Source organism: Caretta caretta, chromosome 12 (genome assembly GCF_965140235.1).
Source record: "Caretta caretta isolate rCarCar2 chromosome 12, rCarCar1.hap1, whole genome shotgun sequence".
NCBI classification, from domain to species: Eukaryota; Metazoa; Chordata; order Testudines; family Cheloniidae; genus Caretta; species Caretta caretta.
The window spans coordinates 38,427,538-38,443,160 of record NC_134217.1 but is presented as its reverse complement, the minus strand read 5'-3'; the positions used below and the strand labels follow the sequence as shown (position 1 = coordinate 38,443,160).

Genomic DNA, 15,623 nt, shown 5'->3' with positions numbered 1-15,623 from the left:
AACAATAGTAAATAGAGTGATAATAAGAGCTCTGGGGTTAGCAGGACTCTGCATACTATTGTGGCAGAGAGACCTGGGGCAATGCACTGCTCAAGCAAGGGGATCCTGGAGGAAGTGAGCAGCAATAGCCTGGTAGAAAGGTGCAGCACTTCAACAGACCTGCACGTTAGAGACAGCAACAGGCAAGAAAACCTGTGAGGCATCATTGGGGATAGTCATAAGGAGAGAGAAGGAAGCAAGCAAGCTGGGGGACCCTGGAAGAGTTGCTCCAAAGAGCAGAGATGACAGCAGCAGGCATCACGCAGAGCCCAGTCGCAACGTTTGCTGCCCCAAAAGTAGCACCAGTGCGCCAGGAGTACCGAGGTGTGATTGGAGCTGATGCTCGTGTGACAGGCCTAGTGGTGGGTGAAGGTAGAGAACTGACAAGATCACTGCCTTGAAGAGAAGTGTCTGGTACCAGGGTGTAGGGCTTCTTCTAAAGTAACCGTATAGCACATAAGCATGTCTAGTATGAAACAGGTTTCAGAGTAACAGCCGTGTTAGTCTGTATTCGCAAAACAGCAGGAGAGTGAGTTTGTGTGTGTATGGGGGTGGGGGGGGTGTGAGAAAACCTGGATTTGTGCTGGAAATGGCCCACCTTGATTATCATGCACATTGTAGGGAGAGTGGTCACTTTGGATGAGCTATTACCAGCAGGAGAGTGAGTTTGTGTGTGTGGTTTTTGGGAGGGGGGTGAGGGGGTGAGAGAACCTGGATTTGTGCAGGAAATGGCCCAACTTGATTATCATGCACATTGTGTAAAGAGTTGTCACTTTGGATGGGCTATCACCAGCAGGAGAGTGAATTTGTGTGGGGGGGTGGAGGGTGAGAAAACCTGGATTTGTGCTGGAAATGGCCCAACCTGATGATCACTTTAGATAAGCTATTACCAGCAGGACAGTGGGGTGGGAGGAGGTATTGTTTCATGATCTCTGTGTGTATATAAAGTCTGCTGCAGTTTCCACGGTATGCATCCGATGAAGTGAGCTGTAGCTCACGAAAGCTCATGCTCAAATAAATTGGTTAGTCTCTAAGGTGCCACAAGTACTCCTTTTCTTTTTTAGTATGAAACAGTTGTGCATGAGAAGAGCATTGAAGCTCACAGCCAGACTCTGAAGAAGGTGTATTTGTGCAGCACCCTCATACACCTTCCTGTTAGTTATTTTGCTCCTCCCTTGGCCTATCAGTTCCACATGTTTCACACAGCCACTGAATGCCAAATCTGTACAAGTTACAGTAGTTTACCCCAACACCCATCTTACTACCTGTTTATACCACCATTTATGTCATCGTTGATTTTGGCTTCAAAGCTACCAGATGAGTTACAATAGCTTGCTGCATTTGGCTGAATGTGGCTCTGTTGTCCCGTATACCTCCCTGTGCGTTGGGTTTGTAAGAAATATCTAGGACCTCTTATTATTGAAAACAAAATGTGGCCACTAGGTGGTAGTATAAAAGTATATTAACTCCATTAAGGTTTCAGAGTAACAGCCGTGTTAGTCTGTATTCGCAAAAAGAAAAGGAGTACTTGTGGCACCTTAGAGACTAACCAATTTATTTGAGCATGAGCTTTCGTGAGCTACAGCTCACTTCATCATGAAGTGAGCTGTAGCTCACGAAAGCTCATGCTCAAATAAATTGGTTAGTCTCTAAGGTGCCACAAGTACTCCTTTTCTAACTCCATTAAGGGTTTTTCGCCCAGTTTACTGGGAAGTGTTATTTTAGATTTTTATAATCATCAGTGCCCATTTGCTTTTTCTTATGAAAGCTTTTGTTAAGACAGTCATACAGCAATCTCCATCTCACTCTTGCCATCTCAGCACCCACATCTCTTCCTGTTCATATGTATCCACACAGCCAGAGAGGGATTCCCGTGAAGGGTATGGGAAGGAGTGGTGATAGATGGTGACACATGGAAGAGGTAACTGATCCTCCCACTTCCCTCATGCAAGCTGGGGGGAATCCACCTTGGAGACCTCCTCTGCGCTCAGATCAACAGGGCCTGATCTGGATCTCAGTTTTTAACTTGGGTCAAATTCCAATAGACTTCAACAGGAGTGAAAAATGAGTGAGAATTTCAGGATATTAATTGTATTCTTTATTTATATAGATCCAAATGTGTCTTACCAGAAGGTGCTTTGTTATTCCCACTCAGATAACGATACCTGATTTGTTATTTGAACTCAAAAGGCCAAATTTTGGCCCACTTTTTTTTTTTTTGGAGAGAGAGAGAGAGAGAGAGATGCTAACTTTTATCTACAGTGCTATTAAAAATCATTTGCTCACAGATTACATCTGTTTTATTTCCCCCTTGTTTTAGCTTTCATTTGAGAAGAACTTCCTGGGAAAATTGCTATTCTAACATCTCCAGTATGGATCACCATGTCTGGCACCAGTTGGTATCTCATTCATCAGTTTCCCTTTCTTGCTCTTAAAAAAATCACAAGGCCTAGCATACTATCAGAGGTAAAAAATTAACTCTCTGTGCACACAGTTTTGCAACTGTACCAGCACGAGGAGAACAAAGGTTGCCAAAGAGACAGATGTACTCTTCCAGGGCATTTGTTTAAACAAGTGACAGGCATTCACAACTGGTATTTGTGGGCAGATGAAAACCCAGCATAGGCGGAAAAGAGAAGAGGTGACCAGAGAATGTGAGCAGCTGCAGAACATTAGCCACAACATCTCTCTAGGGATGTTTTCTTTGACCATGCGTAAAATCTGTGGTCAGGAACTTGCAGTTAGGATCACTGATGGCATCTGAATATGACCTATATTTGGAGATTTTTGTTTGAGTTAACTTTATTAAGTTTCAGAGGAACAGCCGTGTCAGTCTGTATTCGCAAAAAGAAAAGGAGGACTTGTGGCACCTTAGAGACGAACCCGTTTATTGGAGCATGAGCTTTCGTGAGCTACAGCTCACTTCATCCGATGAAGTGAGCTGTAGCTCACGAAAGCTCATGCTCCAATAAACTGGTTCGTCTCTAAGGTGCCACAAGTCCTCCTTTTCTTTTTATTAAGTTTCTGGATAATAAACCTTACACCCAGGAAGAAGCATACACATGGTCCTAGGCGCATTGTGCTGTCGCAATACATGGAACTGACATATGGTGCACGTTAAAAGCAAAGCTGTTCAATCAAAATGTCACAAAATACATAATATGCATTTTTGAAACAGAGCTCTGTAATGATATCATCTTATGACTGGTAATGAGATTTGTAAGCCTTGTCTATTAAGTCACATCCGTTTGACCTGAAACATCTATGATACTGAAATCCTGGATTCCCACAGTCATATCTGTCAGTGCACCTCAATCGCAACCTGCAGCGTCTCCTGCAATTTCAGTACTGCTTCCACACCTCTGCTAAATGTATTTCACTCTCAAACTACACTACAATAGGCTAACGTAAGTCACCTTGCGTTGACCTATTTGCGCACGTGTCTAAACTGAAATATGTCTCGGTGACACAGGAGAACCGCCTCTCCAATCGCATGGAGCCACGGTTGACCTACTGAGGTCAAAGCAATGCGAGTGTAGATACTGCATGACCTGCATGGACCCTGTCAATCCTTCAGCAGCTGTCCCACAATGCCCCATTCCCTGTGACACTGGTCACTATTTTAAACTACACTGCCCGGGGGCTCACAGGGAGTGGAGACCATCCCTCTCCCCCTTTAAGACACTTAACATGTTTTTGAAATGCCTTTTCCTGATTGCCCACCTTGGTGAGCACACTTAGCAGCTCTCCTTTGTTGTGTGCAACTGCCCAACTGACCATGCTGGCTCCTTGCACTAGACATGCTCCTGCCTGGAGTAGACGAGAGATATTGATTGGATCTCCTGGGCCTGTGGGCAGCAGTGGCCATGCAAGCACAGCTAGGGACCAGATGTAGAAACACTGGCATCTATGAACAGGGGATGCAGGCAAAGAGGTATGACAGGGAACAGCAGCAGTGTTCCGTGAAAGTGAAGGAACCGCGCTATGCATCCCTCAAGGCCAGCAAGGCCAACAATAGATCTGGTACTGAACCACAGACCTACTGCTTTTATAACGAGCTGCATACCATACTTGGCAGAGACCCCACCAGTACCACAGACCAACAAGGATACCTTGGAGGAGACAGAGACCCCTATTGTGAACAGTGAGGAGGACAATGCGGGGCGGGGAAGGCGGGTGAGCTCAGCACTCAGATCCAGGCATGTGACCTTTCGCATCTGAAATTTCTGCAGCCACTGCTCATTGTCCCAAACCTGCATTATAATGGGATCCCACCAGTCAGTGCTTGCTTCCTGGGCCCAGAAGTGGCGCTTCACCATTTCCAGCTGCTGTGAATGCCACCAACAACCTTGAATTGTTTTCCATTATGTGTCCCAGTTCAGGGCAACTACACTGGTATTTCCCCTCACTCGTCCACCAAGAACACCTACTCTCAGGCTTCTGGCTCCCCTGGCCATCACCTCTCTTGGGTGGAGACATGTACTGCTCTCCCTTCTGACTGGATTATCTCCAGGCTGAGCAGGTTCCCTGCCATCGCTGTGTTATTCTCAGCAGAGACAGGCTGCCAAAGCAGGCCTGCTTGCTTTCTCTACAGAGACAGTTAACAGTGTGACTGCCCAGTTACAGTTACCACACAACTCTTTCTGTGCAAGCCCATTTTATTCTTAGGGTACAAGCACTGCAGAGAAAACATAATAAAAACAATAAAAGAACCTGCATGCATGCTAATAAGCTTACCAGAGATCACCCCAACCCCAACATGAGCTCTTGCAGGAGCCGTTCTTCAACACCCCACCCAATGGGTTTCCTTGTGGGCTCAAGTTCATCACAGCTTCAGCTCAGAACAGGCGCACACAGTCTTGTGGGGCCTCAATAGGCCCATTTCTTCCAACCTTTCCCTAAGGATTGGGGCCCTCTGCGGACCAGACATCCTGTCCATTTGCTTGATCAGGAAGAAGTCCTTCAGACTGTGTAAAGCCAGGCTACTAATCCATTAGTCGTTTCTTTGTTTGTTGGTCCCTGGAGAATCCAGTTTGAACTAGTATAAGCACACCTCTCCAGAGGGTGGCTTCAAAGGGGCTAATAACCAGAGAAATTTCATGAGCATCCTCCTCCTCTTAGAGGAGTTACATACAATTCCACACGAGCACATACACAATTGTATTTTTAATACAATGGATCAGAAAAGTATGAAACCTAATTCAATCAGGTTTAATTTAGTTCAGTAAAGTTTATCTTAATTCCATAAGGTTTGCCCAGGACGTTGCAGGAAACTGTCTGTCCGTCACACTATGTCCCTCAACAAACTGTCCTTCAATAAATTGTTGTGTCCTCTGGTGTTGTGGTACTTCTTGAAGGTCTGGAAAGACAGAATAATCAAGTGTCCCAGATTTGCAATGTTAATGAGGCTACTACAGCGCTTTGGAGGCTCCATACTTGTGTCAGAGGTGGGGGACACCGAAAAATGCTGCAAGGGTTTGTGGAATTAAAAAAAAAGGCATTAAAATTATGGGACTTGGATGGCATTATGGGATGGAGAAAGTTGCATGCTGCGAACTTGATCGCTGGCTCTCAGAGATGCCTGGCCAAGTCATTTCTATTCCACAACACATTATGAAAAGTTCCCAAAGGGCATTGCACCAGATGGCAGCTTGTGTCACTCTGAACTTTGCACCTCACTTTGCAACAATACAAGCACTCCTAGTGAGTATGTGCAGCACGAATGCAAGCGGCCAAATATACATGCACATGAGCGATGTATAAACTCTGGTAGCTGTATGCTACCGTAACTTGCATGGACCAAAGTTTGGAGTGCAGACATGGCCTTACCCTAAGCAGCAATTGAGTCTCGTAGGCCTCAGTCCCGCAAACATGCACATGCATAACTGTTTGCCCATGAGTAGCCCCCTTGATTTCAGGTACCAGAGAAATGTAAAAACAATGGTGGGTCCTTAGCACCCACTGGCAGCTCCCCATCAGTGACTCCTCCTCCCCCCAGCGTCTCCCACCCGCCATGGATCTGCTGTTCCACGGTGCGCAGGACGCACTGGGTATGCAGTGGGGAAGGGGGAGGAGCAAGGGTGGGGTGTGCTCAGGGCGGGGGCAGGAAGAGGCGGGGCAGGGGCGGGGTGGAAAGAGGCATAGCGGGGACGGGAAGAGGCAGGATGGAGGTGGGGTTTGGGGAAGGGGTGGAGTGGAGGGAGCTGGGGCGGAGCCAGGGAGAGCACCCCCCCGGCACACTAGAAGGTCAACACCTATGCCTATGAGGAAAGGTTAAAAAAACTGGGCATGTTTAGTCTTGAGAAAAGAAGACGGAGGGGGGACCTGAGAACAGTCTCCAAATACGTTAAGGGCTGTTATGCAAAGGCCAGGAATCAATAGTTCTCATGTCCACTGAAGGCAGGACAAGAAGTCATGGGCTTAATCTGCAGCAAGGGAGATGTAGGTTAGATATTAGGAAAAACGTTTTAACTGTAAGGGCTTGTCTACGCTGGCACTTTACAGCACTGCAACTTTCTTGCTCAGGGGTGTGAAAAAGCACCCCCCTGAGTGTTGCAAGTTTCAGTGCTTATAAAGTGCCCATGTAGACAGTGCCCCAGAGCTACAAGAGTGCTTTAAGGTTGCTAGTGAAGATGTGCCCTCTGAGTAGCTGAACTCTGGAATAGGCTTCCAAAGAAGGTTGTCAAATCTCCATCACTGGAGGTTTTCAAGAACAGGTGGGACAAACCCCTGCCAGAGATGATCTAGGTTTACTTGATCCTGCCTCAGCACAAGGGGCGGGACTTGATGACTGCTCAAGGTCACCTTCCAGCCCAACATTTCTATGATCCTAAGATCTAAAATGTACCCAGCAAGTTTGAGCAGCCATTGCTTCTTTTCTTCTGATCATTGTTTTAAGTGTCTATTTCATTCACTTTAACTGTCTTTCTAACAGTAAAATATTGTGCCCTTAAAATAACTGCTCACGAGTAACTATTCCCTAAAGTGCTGAGTTTGAATCAACAATGTCTTGAGCACGAAGGGAGCACAGGGGAATCAGATCCCATGTTAATGAGGACACTGCTAACATATGCAGCTGTTTTATTCTATGTAGGCTCTTATATCACTATGGATTCTGAGGGACTTCCAGTCATGCATTAAGCAATATGACCAACATCTGTCATGTGTTGTTTGTTCTTTCATCCTCTTGCCGGGGCGGGAAGAATCATGTGCAGTGGAGTGTCTCGTTTAGGTATGGATTTATTTGCTTTTAGAGATACGTTAGAGAAGGCAATGTTAAAGAAAAAGCATTTGGAGCAGAAGATGGTGAGGATTGTGGTGGTCAGTTCCTGGGAGGGTTCGTTCCAGTCTAGGATGGCCCATAGGCCCTGGAGAAAGTTCTGTCTCTTGCACAGACCAGCTGTACTGTAATTCTGGAAAGTTTCATTGTGGTAGAGGAGCGATCTTAATCCAAGAGTTTTAGATGGTCTTTTAGGTGTCCTGGGTCCAGGCCATGGAGCACCTTGAAGATAAGAATTGAGACCCTGAGCTTGATTCAGAATTCTATGGGAAGTTAGTATAGGGAGTTAAGGACGTGAGTCATGAGGTTACTTTTACCGGGCAATAGTGGTGAGGCCAATGAAGGAAATGCTAAACTCTTTGGATGCCCCTTGTTTCCACCAGCTTTTTACCCTGCTTACTTACAAAGAAACTGGTATGCTGAAGGCTTGAGACTTCAGTGCAGAAGACTGAGGGCTTGTCTATGCCGCCCCACAGTTTGGACTGCAGGGTTGTGAACAGCAATGTACTCCAAACTGCTTCCTGTAATTCCCCCGCATGGATGCTGCAGCCCAAACTAAAAGTTTGCTAGTTCATGTTAACATAATTCTCTTCAAACAGGACTACATCAATCCAATCTCGAAGCAGCATCCACATGGGCGAGTTACAATGCAGCACTTTGGGGCACACTTCTGTTCACACCCCCGGAGTCTGAACTGGGGCAGTGTAGACACAACCTAAGCATCATGGTTACCCTTCCTTGTGCCAGCATCTAGCTTCCACTCCTGCTTGTTTGGAGTGCAACATCTTTGCCCTCACAATTGCATGCCAAGCAGGATCAAGGCCTGAGAGAAACAGCTGTGAACAATGAAATTTATATCATCCTTTGCCAGCTCTCTGTAGGAAAGTTGAAGACTCAGGATTACTTTAATAGGACTAATTGAGTAGGATTACTTTAACAGAACTAATTCAGTCTGTAATAATGATGGCAGATCACGTGCTCCCCCAGAGTTGCAGCTTGGCTTATACTGAGCATGTTCACACAGACTGAGCATGCTCAGTAACATCTGCTGAAGCCATTGCCCTCACTCTGCCCCAACATTATTGGCAGGTACAGGTCATCTCTGCATGGCCGGGATCACACTGAACAAGAAAGCTCCACTCATGAGAATCACCTTAATGAGACATGGCTCACAGTAGGTTGTGCAAATATACTGAATGTAATTGTCGGTGCTGCTTGGTTTCACTGGGTTTCTCCCGGGTTCCTGGGTTTGGTTCCTTCTTGACTGGGGGAAAAAGAGTGTTGGCACCTCCCCAACATCACCCACTTATGGCATGGAAATGAGACTCAGAGTAAACTGTGCACATCTGTGACTCACCCTCTCTTCTCTTTCATGCATAATTAAATAGCCAATGATGTTGACTTTCAAATTATAACCACTGAGCATCTGAGTTAACACCTCGTTGATATCAATGGGGCAGTTCAGCCCTTGCAGAGCTATTGTTCCAGACTCTCCGCAGACTCATCTCTGTATCTGTTACACTCAGGCCAGGTCTACACTGCTGTCACGTTTCAAGTGTAGACAAGCCCTCAGTTCATTTATTTTGAGGTTTTCTTTGCGACCATAACAGCTTGAATCTTCTTTTCTGAATGAAAGCTGAGCTTGTGAGAAAAAGACAGTAGCTTCAGAGAGGTGCTGGTATGGTCTGTGGGTGGGCACCTGTTGTTTCCAAGTCCTGGTACATGAATGAAGAAGAATATTCGTAACATTTCTTCTTCTCTCAGTCCAAAACCAAGTGGGACAATTCCAAACCAGTGGAATCCTAATTTGGGCACTATTTTCCTCTGACTAATATCATGGGTTTGGAGCTGGCCGGGGCTTACATAATGGCACTACCCTGTTGTATGTTGAAAGAAAGCAAATATTTAATTAATTGCATCAGCTTTGCCCCATGCAATCTGAAAAGTACACCCAGAAAAAGTGAAATCGACAGTGACGACAACAGATTTTCAGTTTTCCATGAAGAGAAAGAGTGTGTCTCCATTGCGCACAATTCAGGGACACAGCAGGCATTCAAACACTCATAACTGTGAGCATGCTTAAAGGCCTGATCTTGCCATCCTTTTGGAGGCAGAACTCTCATTGACTTCATGTGGCCTGTAGGCACCTTGATTCCAGGCTAGCGGCTAAGGGGTAGTGAAGCAATGTATTAACAGACAACCAGAGGTGAAAGTAAGCCGGTCCGGTGGTACATAGTCAACCATACCGGCAGGGGCCAGCTTCCCCAAGCTGGCAATTTAAAGGTCCCAGGGCTCCCGGCAGTGGCCGGAGCCCTAGGCCTTTTAAATCGCCGCCAGAGCCCCACTGCTGGAGCCCCGTGGTAGCGGTGGCGGTCCGGGGCTCTGGCGGCAATTTAGAGGGCCCAGGGCTCCGGAAGCTGCTACCACTGCGGAGCCCCAGGCCCTTTAAATCACTGCCAGAGCCCTGGGGTCACGGCGGCGGCCAGGAGCCTGGGACTCTCCCAGCCCCGGGCCCTTTAAATCGTTGCCCGAGCCCCGGGGCTCCCGGCCGCTACCGCTACCATGGGGTTCCGGCGGTGATTTAAAGAGCCCGGGGCTCCCAGCCACTGCTACCGCAGCCCCAGGCCCTTTAAATCTCGATTTAAAGGCCCTGGGGATTTAAAGGCCCCACCCCTTCCGGTTGAGGCCCCGCCTCCTTGCCCAGGACTTCGGTGTACCAGTAAGTCCTTTAAATTACTTTCACCCCTGCAGACAACTCACCCTAAGCAGTAGGTTTTAGAAAGAAAAATACCACAGATAAATCAACTTCAGTAGAACACAAAAGCAAATGAGAGTAAAGGGCATAAAACCAACACCTTCAGCTTTGCATTCATGATGCGCAACCCTACAATAACAAATTGAAGTACATGTGCATGATGAACAAAAACCAGTTTCAGCAAGGAAAGACATTTCCTATTCAAAACCACATTTGTTATAAGTGAATTTGTAACAAGGTGATCTGCACCTTTAAGGGGCTGGGTCAATTCAGTCCTTTTCAGTGACCAGACCCAGCTGGGAAGGGGGAGGGTGTGTGTCAGGTGATCCCTGTAAAGAACAGAGGGCTATCAGCTGAGAGGAGTTGGGGAAGGGAAATGGGCTCCTGTACTAGGTCCTGATGCAGCTTTTGACACGGTCTCCCACAGTATTCTTGCCAGCAAGTTAAAGAAGTATGGGCTGGATGAATGGACTATAAGGTGGATAGAAAGCTGGCTAGATTGTCGGGCTCAACAGGTAGTGATCAATGGCTCCATGTCTAGTTGGCAGCCGGTATCAAGCGGAGTGCCCCAAGGGTCAGTCCTGGGGCTGGTTTTGTTCAATATCTTCATTAATGATCTGGAGGATGGTGTGAACTGCACCCTCAGCAAGTTTGCAGATGACACTAAACTGGGAGGAGAGGTAGATGTGCTGGAGGGTAGGGATACGATACAGAGGGACCTAGACAAATTAGAGGATTGGGCCAAAAGAAATCTGATGAGGTTCAACAAGGACAAGGGCAGAGTCCTGCACTTACAACGGAAGAATCCCATGCACCGCTACAGGCTAGGGACCGAATGGCTCAACAGCAGTTCTGCAGTAAAGGACCTAGGGGTTACAGTGGACGAGAAGCTGGATATGAGTCAACAGTGTGCCCTTGTTGCCAAGAAGGCCAATGGCGCTTTGGGATGTATATGTAGGGGCACTGCCAGCAGATCAAGGGACATGATCCTTCCCCTCTATTCGACATTGGTAAGGCCTCATCTGGAGTACTGTGTCCAGTTTTGGGCCCCACACTACAAGAAGGATGTGGAAAAACCGGAAAGCGTCCAGCAGAGGGCAACAAAAATGATTCGGGGACTGGAACACTTGACTTATGAGGAGAGGCTGAGAGAACTGGGATTGTTTAGTTTGCGGAAGAGAAGAATGAGGGGGGATTTGATAGCTGCTTTCAACTACCTGAAAGGGGGTTCCAAAGAGGATGGATCTAGACTGTTCTCAGTGGTAGCAGATGACAGAACAAGGAGTAATGGTCTCAAGTTGCAGTGGGGGAGGTTTAGGTTGGATATTAGGAAAAACTTTTTCACTAGGAGGATGGTGAAGCACTGGAATGCGTTACCTAGGGAGGGGGTGGAATCTCCTTCCTTAGAAGTTTTTAAGGTCAGGCTTGACAAAGCCCTGGCTGGGATGATTTAATTGGGGATTGGTCCTGCTTTGAGCAGGGGGTTGGACTAGATGACCTCCTGAGGTCCCTTCCAACCCTGATATTCTATGATTCTGTGACTGAAAGGAAGGGTGTTTTCTTTCAGCATTGAGAGAGGCAAAGGGAAAAGTCCCTGGGATCTATAACCTGTGGTGGGCAGAAGAACAATTTCGGTTTTGATGGTTTTGCCAAAGTTTTATGTTTAGAAGAATAAAATTGTGCCTGGAAGGAAATTTGAGCATGGGAGTGTATCCTTCCTGGGAAGGTCAAGGGATCCGACCTGAGTGGGGGAAACTGAGGCATCAGTTAGCCTGAAGCCAGACTGAGTAGGAGGTGCTTCAACAGATTTAAAAAAAAAACATTAAAACATTAAAACATAAAAAAATGCTTCACGTTTACTTTTAGTGAATTAAAAAATATTTTTTTTAGGTCTGAAAGTTCATAATTCCTCACTTCCATTTTCCTGTGATGAATCTCTATGCTTCAAAATATATAAACCAAATTTTTCTCTCACTTGCACTCGGTGGATGTCAGTGAAAATACTACAAATTTACACTCGGGTAAATAAGAGCAGATTTTGGCCGTTCCTATTACATCTGCATTGTCATAGGTAAGCTATTGGCCTGACCTAGCATACAGTTCCTCAGTGTTTACGGGGAAAAATGGGCATTGAACAAATATTACTGAGCCCAAGCATTCAAAAATTGTGAGTCAGCCCCTAAAAACCAAGAGCTGGTTACCAGTACATTCTGAGTACTTTTCATCTGCCTTTTGTTTTTGAGTCGCGGGCAGGGGGTGGTCATATTTTCCAAGCTTTATTTTACAACCATAAAGGCTAGAAACTTACTTTCTATTTAAATTAATGCTGAGATTTTCATGTAGTCCCCTGACTTCGAGCGGGGAGGGAGCTTTAAAGAGAACCCCAAATCTTGTGAGACTAATCATAAAATAATGAGTGGACAGTACTAATTGAAGCAATTGTTTTGTGGGATTAAAACTGCATGGAGTTTGCAAACAAACATAAGAAAAAGTAGGTCAGATGTGTGTTTATTATTTTTGCTAATATTCCTTTTTGTAGAGAAAGTTTGTTTAAATTATTAATAGTAAGAGTCCTTATGTAGCATTTTCCATCTTCAAAGTGCTTTGAAGACATTAATTAATCTAACTCATTAATTGGGAAAGAGATTAAAATATGGTATTGGAATGAGAAGCCTCTGAAAAGACAGATCAGCAAATATTTTTAAACCCACTTGCTAAACTAGACTCACTGCAGGAAGCATAAATTGGAAACTCTGGTGCACTTAACCAAAGCCATATTTGGCTGAAGCCAAAAATAAGCTTGCTTTGGCTCCAAAACTTTGTTGACCAGGTCTTGCAGCCAAGGACATTTTGGGGGGCAGCTCTAAGCTTAGAAGTAGATACTAACATATAGGATTTTGCAAAACATCCAAACTGCACGGCCATTTGTGTTATACAGCCATACAAAATGCCAGATCTACCTCAATGGAGCTATGTTCAATGGACTTCAGTGGAATTATGTTGATTTTTCAGTAGCTGAGGATCTGACCTGAACCATGCCAGTCATTGGCTCTCTGACCTATTGGTTAGGTCCTATTGTGGGGAAAAAGTTACATTAGATGAAGACTGACACTTTAGTTTATTTGGTATTTTAGTTTCACACATCGACAAATTGAGGGGGCAGTACAGCGTGGTAGAACTCAGGGACTATTGTCTCCTACATAGGTCCTCTTCATTCTTCCTCTAATTAGACTCTAACATACAGCAACATAGGGAGGATTGAGGGCTAAGATCAAAATAAAGCAACACACATTTGACCTCACAATTTAATCAACATCTTACAGTTGCTACCAATTCATAAATGACTCTATTTTACCCTGAGGAACTTTCCTCAGAAAATAACTTTCCTCTTCCTTAAACACAGTTATAAATACATTCTTCCTGAAACTCTCCCTACAATACGCACGTAACCATGTAATTTCTGTAAGCACTTGTTTGAGAACTGTGAAAGGTGCCATCAGGCATTTCGGGGGTTCAGTTTCTAATAGCTTCACTTTATCCAGGCCTGGTTGCTACTTTATAACATTATGAATAGCCATTACCAAGTGAAACGCTTGCCCAAGATTGCATACCTAGCCTGAATGAAACCCTGCTCCAGAAGCTACTTGTTGTATCAGTACCACCACAGAGATTCCGAAGCCAAGTGCCATGTCATAATATTGAGCATTGTGAGGGGGAAATGAAGAAATGAAAGGAAGGGATTTACATATAGTCATGTCATATAAAGCAATAGAGTTCTTGGAAAAAATATGTGAAAGAATACAAATAGGGAATAGAATGTTTGTGCTTTTATTCCTAAAAATACAGAATGGAAAAATCCTAAATCTGTCCCCAAATGAAAACAGTATTGCCTGGCTGATACAGTGGTTGAACTGTCATGAAAAGGACAGTGAGGGAGATTTCCTTGATTCTGGGGAAGTTCATCCTTGTCCCTAGATACTACAAAACTACTCCTCTCCTGGGATGTCTTATCGAGATAATTCTAAAGAACAAATTCATAGCCTTTGAAATGCATCAGATTGCACTGCATGGCATGTTGTATTAAAATATTTTCTCCATCTGTTCTCCTGCAAGGGCTTTATATCTCCCCTGCCCCAGCTGCCTTCTCTAAATTGCTCAGCTTGAGAAACAAGCAATTGTCATGTTTGTGATTTTTATAAAAACAAAATTAAGATCAATTTAACACCACAAAAGTAATAGAACATGAAGATTTTTGAAGCAATTGTAATATTTATGAATAAGAAACCTTTCCTTCCATATGACAAGAATGATTTCTCCAAATCTGCAGTGTTTGCAGAGCCAGACAAAAAAAGAGGCATGAAAAGCACATGCAGAATAATCATCAACTAGCCCTGCCCCCCCCCCCCAATTTTTTTTTACAACCAATGAGGAAGCCAGACCAGGGAGCTGTTGAAATTTAACTGTTTGTTCGGGGTGGTTGTCTCTTTTCCCCCTAAAGAAAGGTGTGTACCATGCAGTTAGAATGGCTTATAAAAAGGATCGGAGATCACTTGGTTATCTTAAAGCTGTACTTGCATAGCTTTTTATCTCTGCTTTGTGTTGATAGGTTGCCAGGCTCTTGAAAGCTGTTTTGGCTGTAAGTCTGACCAAGGTGCCAGGATTGTACTAATGAACAGCATAAAGGTAATTAGTCTGGCACATTTATGCAAGCAGCTGAAAACTATTCGGGGGCAGCGATTGGTGCCAGCAAGACCCTGCAGCATGGTCACCTGCACTCAGATAAACAGGAATGCTGCATGTGAGTATATTTCATTTTGATTAAAATAGTGCCCTGAACACCTGTATGAGTTAGCAACAGTGAGGGCTATCAAAGGGGGGCACAGACAATAAGAATAATAAGTTTTGCTCTCACTGTCTTTCTAATAGAGCAGTAGAGACCAACACAGGGAACTTGAGACCTTGAAAAGAGATTGTAAAAAAACAAAAGTAGAATTTCAAAAGATAACAGAATGAGAGAAACTGGAGATGGAAAAGCCTGATGTTATCTAGACTATTTCCTTCACTCCTGGTTGTGTGAGATTAAAACATCATTCTTCAGTATTTGTGCAGTGAGAGCCAATGGGTGTCATTGGTCTGGTTATGATTCTAAATTGTAACCATGCACAGGGTGCAAAAGCAGTATTTTTTCTATCTGATGCTCTGACTGATTTCCATGAAAGCCATATTTGTAAATGTAACTGAAACCACTTTTAGGGCCTGATCCAAAGCCCATCAAAGTAAATGGAAAGATTCCCATTGACTTCAAAGAGCTCTGGATCAGGCTTATACAGATTAAACACTGAAATTATTAATTCAAGAAAACAGGGTTTGATAGAAATACACAAAGCCCCCAAATGGGCTGTATAGAAGATCCACATTAAATTCCTTACTAAAATGCAAAATAAGATTGGGTGACACAAGGGGTTTAGTGGTATACAATACTATTAACATATCTACAAATGACTTGCGGCTGGGCTCCTCATGAGGTAGGCACGTCTAATCACTTGTATG

General features: G+C 44.8%; 2 protein-coding genes across 2 annotated transcripts in view; one reads left to right on the top strand and one right to left on the bottom strand.

The window, feature by feature from the left end:
- The window catches only part of BANP (BTG3 associated nuclear protein), a 275,918-nt gene that overhangs the window by 250,768 nt on the left and 9,527 nt on the right, over positions 1-15,623 (bottom strand). The gene's annotated exons all lie outside the window — the stretch shown is intronic.
- CA5A (carbonic anhydrase 5A) overlaps positions 14,820-15,623 on the top strand; it is a 38,450-nt gene continuing 37,646 nt past the window's right edge. Inside the window, exon 1 of the mRNA XM_048870891.2 lies at positions 14,820-14,871. Within this exon, the coding sequence (XP_048726848.1) occupies positions 14,835-14,871 (37 nt within the window). The 5' untranslated portion in view covers positions 14,820-14,834. The remainder of the gene's footprint in view (positions 14,872-15,623) is intronic.